The sequence below is a fragment of the Onychomys torridus genome, chromosome 7 (assembly GCF_903995425.1).
Source record: "Onychomys torridus chromosome 7, mOncTor1.1, whole genome shotgun sequence".
In the NCBI taxonomy this organism is placed as follows: domain Eukaryota; kingdom Metazoa; phylum Chordata; class Mammalia; order Rodentia; family Cricetidae; genus Onychomys; species Onychomys torridus.
Genome location: NC_050449.1, coordinates 102,386,506 through 102,398,687, shown reverse-complemented (window position 1 = coordinate 102,398,687; position 12,182 = coordinate 102,386,506). Strand labels below are relative to the sequence as shown.

The 12,182-nt window shown below is 40.9% G+C and overlaps 1 protein-coding gene across 14 annotated transcripts in view; it reads right to left on the bottom strand.

The window, feature by feature from the left end:
• The window catches only part of Map4 (microtubule associated protein 4), a 145,070-nt gene that overhangs the window by 87,314 nt on the left and 45,574 nt on the right, over positions 1-12,182 (bottom strand). For all 14 annotated transcript variants that reach the window (XM_036191951.1, XM_036191956.1, XM_036191960.1 and 11 more), the window contains exon 2: positions 9,484-9,717. In XM_036191951.1, the coding sequence (XP_036047844.1) occupies positions 9,484-9,706 (223 nt within the window). In that variant the 5' untranslated portion in view covers positions 9,707-9,717. The remainder of the gene's footprint in view (positions 1-9,483; positions 9,718-12,182) is intronic.

Here is a 12,182-nt window from a genome sequence, read left to right as displayed (position 1 = left end):
ATACCCTATGCCTAGCTTTTCTACTACCTATGGGATCATCCAGATCTTGCTAAACACTACAGGGTGGACCCACAGATTCTACTTGAAGTAGGCTTTGTGTCCACTAAAGTTTATTTTAATGAAGTACTTAATTTCTGATCAAGCTTCACCTAAATATTACAGATTAATTAAAAATAATAAACTGGTGCACCTGACCTCTGGGTGTTCAATAAACATATTTAGAGGCCTATACTGATGTGTTCAGAATAATATGGAAAATATTTTCCCTCTTGTCCTACAAGATCAACTAAGACTCAGCATTTCTAAATGTCCTGTATCTGTGAAAAGTCACCTTTTCTGTTGTTCAGGGAAGCTATGGAGATGACACTTACTGGACTCTAACCAGTGTCCTGTCTGCAAAGAAGAGGGCCAACTTCTAAATATAAAACAATGGTCAAACAAGGCCTTTGATTTATGCTTATAAAGATGGAATAATTTGCAAAAGAGAGGAGTCATAGGCTACTCCCAAGCCCAAGTAACTTCTGATGATCAGCTCTTCAACTGGCCTTGACAACAAATGAGAGTTATTAATATTGGCCATCTGCATGGTCTTAATTTTTTTGTATGTTTAACTGTCCTCAAATGAAACACTATTTGGACAACTATTTCGCACTAATGATTCTCTTCCTGATATCACTATCTGTTTGCAGAAGAGCACTTCTTAGAGCTATAATATGATGTCCTGTGATCTAACCAATCATGTTTCCTGATTAAAGGTACCTGCAGCCGGGCGGTGGTGGCACACGCCTGTAATCCCAGCACTCGGGAGGCAGAGCCAGGCGGATCTCTGTGAGTGCGAGGCCAGCCTGGTTTAAAAAGCGAGTTCCAGGAAAGGCTCAAAGCTACACAGAGAAACCCTGTCTGGAGAAAAAATAAATAAATAAAAAATAAAGGTACCTGCCAGATACCTTGTTGTCAAACTTACTGATGCTGGTGTGATTTCAACAAATAAAACCTGGATTACAGGTTTGGCCCATATTATCCACCACCACTGGAGGATACAGGTGGCAGAGGCAACTCTTACTGGTAGTTACTGCCAATAAGAATTCTATAGGATTCTATTTGATAAAATGTTTCTGGTACATAGTCCAGTCAGCTACAAAATTATGCTTAACATATATTTAACAAGGTGAGGACCTTGTTAAACAAAACTTATACTAATCATGATGTCAGAGAACTTTTCTCATTAACCTTATCTCTTTAATGTTCCCCACAAAGTTACAATAGAAGAAACTCAATAGTTGACTCTAAACATAAATTAACTTATGAAAGGTTCCTTGAACTCTTGAACCAGACAAATTTTGACCTTTTCCACAGTGTACATCTTGCAGCAGACAATGACGGCAGAGAAATCACTCTTGTTGATACCTATGACAAAGCCTACAAGAATTCTTTGAACCATTTTCTTGAATATTCTTCAAGATATGAGCAAAACTGCCTCAGTTATTTTTCTAACTATAATATGAGCAAAGTTTTTAATATGCCTCAAATTTTTTCTAACTATAATATAATATGAGCAAAACTGTCTTAACGGTTATTCTAACTATACTCCCTGTAGGAATTACAAGACTAACAGTCACTTTTTTTTTTTTAATTAAGTTTCTTTTTCTTTCTTTCTTTCTTTTTTTTAGGACAGGCATGATGGTGCACACCTGTGTGTGTGTGTGTGTGTGTGTGTGTGTGTGTGTGTGTGTATGTGTTGTTGTTTGTTTGTTTCTTTCTTTCTTTCTTTTTTTAGAGACAGGGTTTCTCTGGGTAGCTTTTGGAGCCTGTCCTTGAAGTCGCTTTGTAGACCAGGCTGGCCTCGAACTCACAGAGACTCACCTGCCTCTGCCACAGGAGTGCTGGGATTAGCGGCATGCACCACCACTGCCCTTTAATTAAGTTTTTCAAGACAGGGTTTCTCTGTGTAGTCTTGGCTGTCCTGGAACCTGCTCTGTAGACCAGACTGGCCACGAACTCAGAGATCTACCCTTGAAATCTGATCCGCTTTTCCTCCCAAGAGGTTTCTCTCCTCTCCTCTCCTCTTCTCTCCCTCTCCCTCTCCTCTCCTCTCCTCTCCTCTCCTCTCCTCTCCTCTCCTCTCCTCTCCTCTCCCCTCCCCTCCCCTCCCCTCCCCTCCCCTCCCCTCCCCTCCCCTCCCCTCCCCTCTTCTCTCTCTCTCTCTCTCTCTCTCTCTCTCTCTCTCTCTCTCTGTCTCTGTCTCTCTGTCTCTGTCTCTCCCTCCTGCTCTCTTTCTTCCCTGCTATGAGGTATGCACACCTCTCTTTCTCTCTCTCCTTTCTGTCTTTTCTGTCTCTTTATCTGCTATTATAATACACCATTTCCAAGCAGATGCAGCACCTGCAAGTGAATGACTTTCCACTGGCCACTGCCACCGCCCACTCCCCCACATCTGCCCAGCATGCTTCCCTGCATGCTTGGAATACCCTTGGGAGTACCCCCCACCCCCACATAATAATTCATAACACCTGCCTTCCAAGTTCTTAAAGGAATACATCTCCACCACAAAGCCAGTCTCACTTTTTATATATTACAGATGCTGCCTCACTCATGACTATCAGTTCAATTTTACCGTGGCTCCTTAGGACCCTGCTTTGAGGCACTGACTGCTGCTCCTGTCATCTTTGTCACCTCTCAGCGGCTAAAAGCAGTCACTACACACAGAAGCCCTAACAGGTTAGGGTGACCTTTAAGAGGAATTAGACCGACTCCTTGGTAGCCAGAGAGATAGGGAAAGGGGTCATGGCCAGGTAATCAAGACAGCAATTTTCCAAGATGGCCTGCTTCTCCCTCACCCAACTGACCTGAAACAAAGCTTAGAAGCTTAAAACAAAGGCCTTGTAGGCTTGTCTCCAGCCAGCAGGCCCCCTGGCTTAAGTTCAAGGCCTACTCAAGACATGTCACACAACAGTTCTGGGCTAATCAACCATACTAGCTTTCTTCAAACTGACTAACCCCCTAAAATCTTTAGAGGTTTTAAAACCTCCAGCCCACCAAAAGAGACAAGATTTTTGGCTTTCCCAGTCCTCCCTCTGCTCTGTAGAGGGTCATTTTCTCTGTTATGTGTGCTGTGTGCATGTGTTCCCTCACCCCAAATAAATGCCTTTCTTCAACTTCTTTAAATAATTTTACTTATTTTTACCAACCAATGATAGTATTTGCCTTTAATCCCAGCACTTGGAAGGCAGAGGCCAGCCTGATCTACAGTGCCAGTTCCAGGACAGCCAGGACTACACAGAGAAACACTGTCTTCTTAAACAAACAACAAAAATCTTAAGGGGCTGAGGATAGTTCAGCAGTTAGGAGTTGCACTGCTCTTGGAGAGGATCTAAGTTTAGGGCTCCAGAGGATCTAAAATCCTCTTCTGACTCCCACGGGCACAGAAGCACACAGTACACAGACATACATGCAGGTCAAATACAAACATATAAAATAAAATCTTAAAAAATAGTAATAATAATAAATTTACAATCTGATTAAGTGACAGCACCATATTAGTAAGAAATAACACACAAAGCGTTTATCAGATTAAAAAAAAACGATCAAACAGGAATAAGAGAAGTGACTCGACCACACAGATAACACACGGAGCTTCAGTCTAGAAGAGAAGTAAAAATGTTATGACACCAACAAGGAGAACACCTAGGATTCACGAGAGTAAAAAGCTTGAAAACTTTCAAACAAGTTATGGTAAGCACTATACAGCACTGGGAAAGTCCTCAAAAGATGCGATACTGACTTCTCACTGAATTCCACAGAAGATCTTCATTTAATGAAATAAACCAGATCAACACAGACAGTGGTAAAACAGCACACTTTTGTTTGTTTGTTTTTCGAGACAGGTTTTCTCCTGGATCTTGTTCTATAGACCACGCTGGTCTTGAATTCACAGAGACCCGCCTGAACAGCACACATTTTGAAAATTAACCATATTCTCCCCATTCCACCTCCCCACAAGCAGGAGAGGTTTCTCTGTGTAACAGCCCTGGCTGTCCTAGAAAGACTAGGCTCTGCTTGCCTGTGCCTCTCCAGTGCTGAAATTAAAGGCATGCATCATCATGCCTAGCTAAAAATTAACCATATTCTTAGAGGAATAGAAATCCAAATTGCCTTTAAAAAAGAAAAAAAAATTACTCTCCATAACAGATTTCAGACTCCTACATGTGGCAAATAAACCTCGAAAAGAAAGGGGGTAAAGAGCTAAGAAGAGAGCCATGAGGAAGAAAGTAAGCCCTGGGTCCAACAGGGAAGACTGAACACAGGCTCAGCACAAGCGTTTGCAATTCTGTACTGCCAACATCACCCTCTTGTGGCAAATTTTGGCAAACTGCACTATTTCATTAAGGCCAAGTCACATGAACAAACTTCTGTGCCCATCCTTTCCAGACTGACTTACCTCCTCTAACCCAGGAGGACCAAAACCCCAATAGGCCTCAGCCCAATGCACTTTTCATAAGCTCCACATGATCTGAATCGCTGGTTCAAAGGCTAACCTTTGAGGAGCACTGTCCTAAACTGACTTTCTTACTACACAGCTCAGGCTATCCTGGAACTCACTATGTAGACCAGACTAGGTTGTCCTGGAACTCAGAGATCTAACTGCCTCTGACTCCTGAATACTGGGATAAAAAGCATACACCATCGACTAATATTCCATTCTACACAAATGTTGGTCTCAAAGAACTCCTACAGAGTTAAGTAGAAGCTATTAGCCTCAAATCTCACCAACAGGACACAGAAAAAGTCTAAGTGACCCGCCCACAGACTTGCTAACAGCTTATGTAAATGTATGAGATGCTCACTAGCACCAGGCAGTCACAGGATTTCTTTGTCATTCATATTTGAAAGACAGATGCAAGGGCCAGCCACACAATGCTCATAATGAACTACCAGGCCTTGGGCAGTTTGAGTAAAGCAGAGAAAAGCTGCACATCTCGAGAACAATGACAAATATAGTAGGCCACAAGCACACCACTGCACCCACTCATGAGCCTGAAATACACTCCTCACTTTAGTAATTAAGAAAAGGATTCTGGGCTCAGCGGTTAAGAGCACTGACTGCTCTTCCAGAGGTCCTGAGTTCAATTCCCAGCACCCACATGGTGGCTCACAACCATCTGTAATGAGATCTGGAGCCCTCTTCTGTGTACATAATAAATAATAAATAAATAAATCTTAAAAAAAAAAAAAAAAAAAAAAAGGATTCTTAGAGAATTGGTGCTATCATGTTTGTTACAAGAATTGTACTCAGGGCCGGGCAGTGGTGGCACACGCCTGTAATCCCAGCACTCGGGAGGCAGAGGCAGGTGGATCTCTGTGAGTTCGAGGCCAGCCTGGTCTACAGAGCTAGTCCAGGACAGGCTCCAAAGCTACAGAGAAACCCTGTCTCAAAAAATAAAAAAATAAAAATAAAAAAAAAGTACTCAGATAAAAAGTAACTTTCCTACTTTATGATAAGTGCTATGAAGGCAGCCATGCTTTTTTAATTCTTCAGTTTATCAACATTTTTTTTAAAGACAAAGTTTCTCTGTATAGCTTTGGAGCCTTTCATGAGTGCTGGAACTAAAGGCGTGCACCACACCCAGCCTTATCAATTATTATTTACTTTGTGTTTTATTTTGAGATAGAGTTTCTTTTAGCCCAGTTTAGCCTTGAAGCCCCTATGTAACCAGAAATGACCTTAATTTTACCTTATCTATCTCCCAAATGCATGTGTGGAGCATACTGCATGATTACTCTTCACTTTTTAGTTGAAGCCTTTAGGGAGGCCATAAAAGAAGTAAAGGAAGCAAGTGATCTCTGTGAGGCCAGCCTGCTCTACAAAATTTGTTCTAGGACAGCCAGAGCTAGAACACAGAGAAACCTGTCTTGAAAATAACAAATATGGTTCAAAGAGTTCTTATTATATGCAGCTTGTTCAACTGTTTCTTCTATATCTAGATGCAAAACATAGTTTAAACTTCTCTTGATCGGCCTTAGTTTCAATCAAACAAGTGAGAGACTACAAAGCCTATTCTAAAAAAAAAAACCAAATTTTGGTGTGTACCTCAGTTTGGGGCTCAAAAAAAAAAAAAAAGTTAGATGTATAGAGAAACATAAAAATAATGAAGACCACTAGGCCTTGAGGCACCTGCCTATAATACCAAACACTAAGAAAGTTGAAGCAGAAGGATCAAGAGTTCCAGCTCAGGCTACATCTTAAGACCTTATCTCATAGAACAAAAGTAACCATAAATTAAAATATTTAGAGCTATTGTGTCTGAAAACTGTTCAAAAGAACTTACTTGGAGTTAAAGAGATGGCTTGCCAGTTAAGAGCACTTATTGCTCTAGCAAAGAACCAAATTCAGTTCTCAGACCCAAGAACTCCATCTCCAGGAGACATGACACCTCCTCTAGCCTTCATAGGTGGCATACTCAAGTTTCCCCTACAAACACACACACATATACATAAATAATTTGTTTGTTTCCTGAGACAGGGTTTCTCTAAGTAGACCAGGCTGGTCTCAAACTCAAGAAAGATCCACCTGGCTCTGCTTTCAGTTGCTGGGATTAAACGTGTTCACCACTACTGCCTGGGAGACACGTTAATATTATACTGATCAAATCACTCTAGATGAGGTACAGCCAGGTATGTGGCTGTCGTCATGCTTCTAATCCCAGTATTAAAAGAGAGGCAGAGACAGGAGCAGCTTTGTGAGTTGGAGGCCAGCTAGCACCCCCACCCCCAAAAAGATAAAGCACAATAAGAAAAACTATTTCTACTACTTTCTTGTCCTTACCCATCAAGGTCAGTCCTAGACTGTGGAAGCATTAAACTACTATAAGAAAAGAGAAAATGAAAAGAAGCAAGCTTCTTCAACTAAACTCTAATGAGTATCAGTTACTGGGTTGGGAGAAGCATGAGCTACCATTAGCTACTACAATAGCTAAGCCTTCTTTCCTACTAAATTTCTTTTATTTTCATGTGAGTCAGTCAAAGGACCATTGTGAACTATTTTCAATTAAGAAATCCACAATTTTTTTCTTGAAGTAAGTATTTATGCAAATATGGTAAGATCTCTCAATTCTTCACCTGATGGGGTGTGTGTGGGTGTGGGTGTGGGTGTGGGTGTCTCCCCATAAAGAATACACAAAGCCAAAAGATTTTCCACTTGGTTATAGAAAGTCAAAAAAAGCCATATGTCACTTCCACTTCAACAACATCAACAAGACAGCTCAGAGCTAGGACACTGGAGAGGTATATCGGTTGGTAATATGCTTGACTTGCAAGCAAGGACCTGAGTTAGACACCAGCAACAAAAGTAAAATAGCAGATGTGGTGGGTTTGAGCTTGTAAGGGCAGTGTTAAGGGGGTGGGTAGAAATAGGCAAATTTCTTTCTTGTTTGTTTTTTTTTTTTTTTTTTGTTTTTCGAGACAGGGTTCCTCTGTGTAGCTTTTGTGCCTTTCCTGGATCTCGCTCTGTAGACCATGCTGGCCTCTAACTCACAAAGATCCGCCTGCCTCTGCCTCCCGAGTGCTGGGATTAAAGGCGTGCACCACCACCGACCGGCTGGCAAATTTCTAAGGCTTATCAGTCTAGCCTATTTCGTGAGTTTCAAGCCAGTGAAGGACCTTCTAGAAAAACAAAAACAAAAAAATAATAACTGGCCCAGTAAGATGGCTAAGTGGGGAAAGGCATTCATCACCAAACTTAATAACCTGAGTTCAATCTTCAGGATCCACAAGACAAAAGGGAAAAAAAGGTCCCTATAAATTGTCCTGACTTCTACATGGAATGCACAAAGGTGTCTGAAAAATACCATCCCACATTGTCCCCTGGCCTACACACACACCATACTACACCACACACACACCCCTATCTCAAATGGAAAAAAACAAACAAACAAACCAAAAACCTCTCTCTCCTCCCTCCCCCGACTCTCATCTCTTTTATACAGTCACATGTAGCTCTCAGTCTTGAAACCTGGACAAGTGAAGCAAAAGCTTCAGATCTTGAAATTCTGATCCTCTGTCTTCACCTCCCAAGTGCTAGGATGATAGAGGTATATGGGCTAGAACTCCCATGCCTAGTTATGTGGGGTTCAAACCCAACCTAGAGATTCACTGTAAAGTGAGCTACATCCCCATTCCTTTATTGTCTCATAAAGAAATGTAATCCCTAATTTAAAACTCAAAACTGCACAGATAGAATTTCCATAAATTCAAACAATAAAAAGAAAAATATCAATTTTATATAACAGTTCCCCACTCATGTTGTTGCTGGTCTATTATATGGTATTTTGTTTTTTTCTTTTCATTTTTGGACATAGTTCAAATTCTACCTTAGACCTCAACGGCAGCTTTCTGTTTTGTTTTGATTTTTTTGTTTCATTTTGTTTTGTTTTCCAAGTCAGGGTTTCTCTGTGTAACCTTGGCTGTCCTGGAACTCACTCTGTAGACCAGGCTGGCCTCAAACTCAAAGAGATCCACCTACTTCTGCCTCCCAAGTGCTGGCTGACTCATTTTTGAAGTCTGCATGATTTCAATTCTAAAACCAGACAAAAGAGTCTGCCATATTTACTCACACTTACAATGCCAGCTCTATAAAGGATCGAAGCTGAAGGCAGTTCAACAGCCATGAGTTCAAGGCCAAAATGGGCTACACAGTGATTTCCAGGGCAGCCTGGGCTACAGTGTGAAATTCTGTGTCAAAATAACAACCAACTAACCAACTATACATATAAATTACTAGACAATTAACAATAATATCCCTCTTAAATACAGACACAAAAATCCTCAGCCAGCTGGGTGGTGGTGCACACCTTCAGTCCCAGTACTTGGGAGTCAGAGGCAGGTGGACCTCTCAGTTCCAAGCCAGCCTGATCTACAGAGTGAATTCCAGGACAGCCAGGGCAACACAGAGAAACCCTGTCTCGAAACTCACCCCACCCTCCTACCCCCAAAAAACAAGAAAACAAAAAAATCCTCAGCCACGTATTAACAAAGCTGATTCAGTAATATTAAAAAGAAAAAAAAACAAAAAAAAACTGTAAACTTTTCTTAAAGGATTTAACTGTGTTTTTAGTCCAGATGTAAGATCACACCAATAACCTGATTCCATAAATTGGAATATAAGCACATATTACATACTTTATAATATATAAATATAAAGTTAAATACATTACATAAATATTTTACGTATTTAACTTTATAAACCTATGCTTAAATATAAGAAATAGCAGGAACTTTAATAGAGGAAATTACAAAGCAGTTAGGTAGATGAAACATTACAGAAGTCATCTCCAGCTTTACCAACACTGATTTGACTAAAGAACAATGTGTCCTTGATTTGTAAATGACCTTTCAAGTAACTGCCTACACCAAAACCTCAGTGGTGACAAGCCATGATCTCCAATCTGCATTCTGAACATAGGCATCCCTTTTAACTTACACACTTACTTTCAATCTGGCTAGTGTCTGAGCACGGTTTCTTTTTGGCCTCTGGGTTCCCAGTTTTCTCATCACCATCCATGAGAGGAATATACTCAGTCTTCTCCACGGTTTCTCCCACAGTGTCATCATAGGGCTCGGCCTCCAGTGTGGCAATGAAGTCTCGCTTTATCTCTCCCTCAATCTCTGGAGGTGGCTCTGTCAATGCATCTACAAGACTGAGGTCCGCCATTCTGCAACTGCCTGTCAGAGGAAGAGAAGTTCACATGAACACTTCTAGAGGCTCCTCTCATCCGCTGTTTTCAAGAAAACCAAAATCTAAAACTGAAGTACAGTCAACACCTTTAGGATGATGAGAAAATAAAAGCTTAGGAAACTTAACCAAGGTGAGTCATTGCAGTTGACATTGTTCTCGAATCTCTCTATGGCAGAAAAGCCAAGGACTATTTTGTTCCTTTCACTTACCTGAGGCGGGATATTGTTAGAGGTAACCCAATCTAGCCTAACCCACAATGAAACTTCTGCTTCAGCCCCCAGAATACTGGGATTATAGGAGTATATAGTCATACCAAGCTTATAGAAAATAAAGCAAAAGCCAGGCGGTAGTGGCACACAACTTTGATCTCAGCACTCAGGAGGCAGAAGCATGCAGATTTCTGTGAGTCTGAGGCCAGCCTGGTCTACAGAAAGAGTTCCAGGAAAGCCAGTGCTGTTACACAAAGAAACCCTGTCTTGAAAAGCCAACACCCCCACCAAAAAAAAAAAAAAAAAAATTACTTTTACTTTATGTGTATAAGTATTTTGCTTGCTTGCATGTATGTTATGTGTATGCTTGCTCCCTGTGGTGGCCAGGAAGGTGTTAGATATCCTGGAGTTATGTGAGTGCTGAGATCATAACCTAACTCAGGTCCTCTGGAAGAGGAGACAGTGCTCTTAACCACTGAGCCATCTCTCCAGCCCTTAAATCAGGTCTTTTAACTTCAACTCTCATATCTTTTCAGTTATCCCATATTTCCACATCAAGTACCAAAATAGTTTTTAAAAGAATATATAAGAGCAGATTAGAATATTTCTATGAAAAAAATTGCATTATCAGGCAAATAAAATCATTGTTTTATCTTAAGGCTGGGTACTGCCTCATCATCACTTGTAGATAGCTGAATCAACCAATAACACTCTATACTAGGATGAAAAAATAAATTAGTCAGCCAGCAATATGGGTCAACGGATAAATTCTCGTGCCACAAAGCCTGACAATCTGAGTTTGAGTCCCAGATTCCTATGTGAAGGTGGAGAGAACCAACTTTTCAAAAAGCTGCCCTTTGATCTCCACATGTGTGCCATGCACACACACAGTCTCTCACACACACATAAAATTTTAAAACAAGCTGGGTGGTTGTGGTGCACAACTTTACTTCCAGTACTCGGGAGGCAGAGGCAGGTGGATCTCTGAGTTTGAGGTCAGCCTGGTCTATTTAAAGTGAGTTCCAGGACAGTCAGAGCTGAGAAACCCTGTCTCAAAAAAAAAAAAAAAAAAGAAAAAGAAAAAGAAAAAGAAAAAAAAGAGAAAAGAAATTATTAAAACAAAATGATTTGATAAATAAATATCTTGAGTGGAAGTATCCAATGTGGGAGAAGTCATTCCCAGAAGCCATAAGGTTAGAGAATGATAATCCTAGTGCCAGGGTAGGCCTTCTTCCCTAGGAAATATGGGCTAAAAAGACCCCTGTACCTCCCAATACAGGCTATTGCCACAAAAGTTGGGTACTTATCAGAACAGGATGATAAGACACCACTCACTTTGGTAGCAGGATACAAGGGGGGAGGGTGAAGGTGTAACTAAGTTGTAAGCTTCTTCCCTGCTAGCTAGATTTCACAGTCCCAAAAAGGTACTATCCTAGCTGATGGGGGAGAATTGTTACTAACAGTATTATTCAGCTATGGACCCCCTATGTGCTACACTACCCACCTGCCAGACAATGAAAAAGAGGCAAAACTGTTACAGGATTTGTGGCCCATTCCACAGGAGAAAACTCATACCTGGTACTGTAATACTGGTCATAGGCTGAAGTGGGGAAGCTACTGCTGTTGTTTTGATAAACAGATATGATGCACTTATGGTATTGCCTTCTAATCTTTTGTTCAGAGAAGCTTCTTTTTTCAACGGGTAGCCATTACTGCAAAGACTCATACTGGTCAGAGTACTGGGAATTAGTGATGGCTGAATGGCATCTGTATCAACCCCCACAAAGCTCAAGGAGCACAAAGGGAGATGGGATGTAAAGAACAGAAGAACGGAAGGGGAGGATAGCATGTTGTCAAAGTGCTGTCTTCCAGGAGGACATGGCTGCTGGCTGTTATATTCAACTTTCTCTCTCAGCTGCTTTTGATTACTAGCAGAAGACCTGAACAAGACTGAACCTATTAACACTCATGAGGCCACACTATTCCTACAGGATTTATACAGAGTTAATGAAAAGGGATTTTCTTCAGTGGTATAGCCCCTGGTAAACTGCCCAAGCTTCTGTAAATTAACCTCTCATCCAAGCTCCTGTAAGTAACCCTAATCAAAGGCATTGGGTCATAAAAATGTAAACTAAACAGAAACTACCAAGATCTGCTTCTTAGTTATAGACAAGTTCTTAGAAAAAAGTAGTTAACATTTTTATTAGCATGGAAAATGCTAGAGAAGGTTTGTCTATATATGA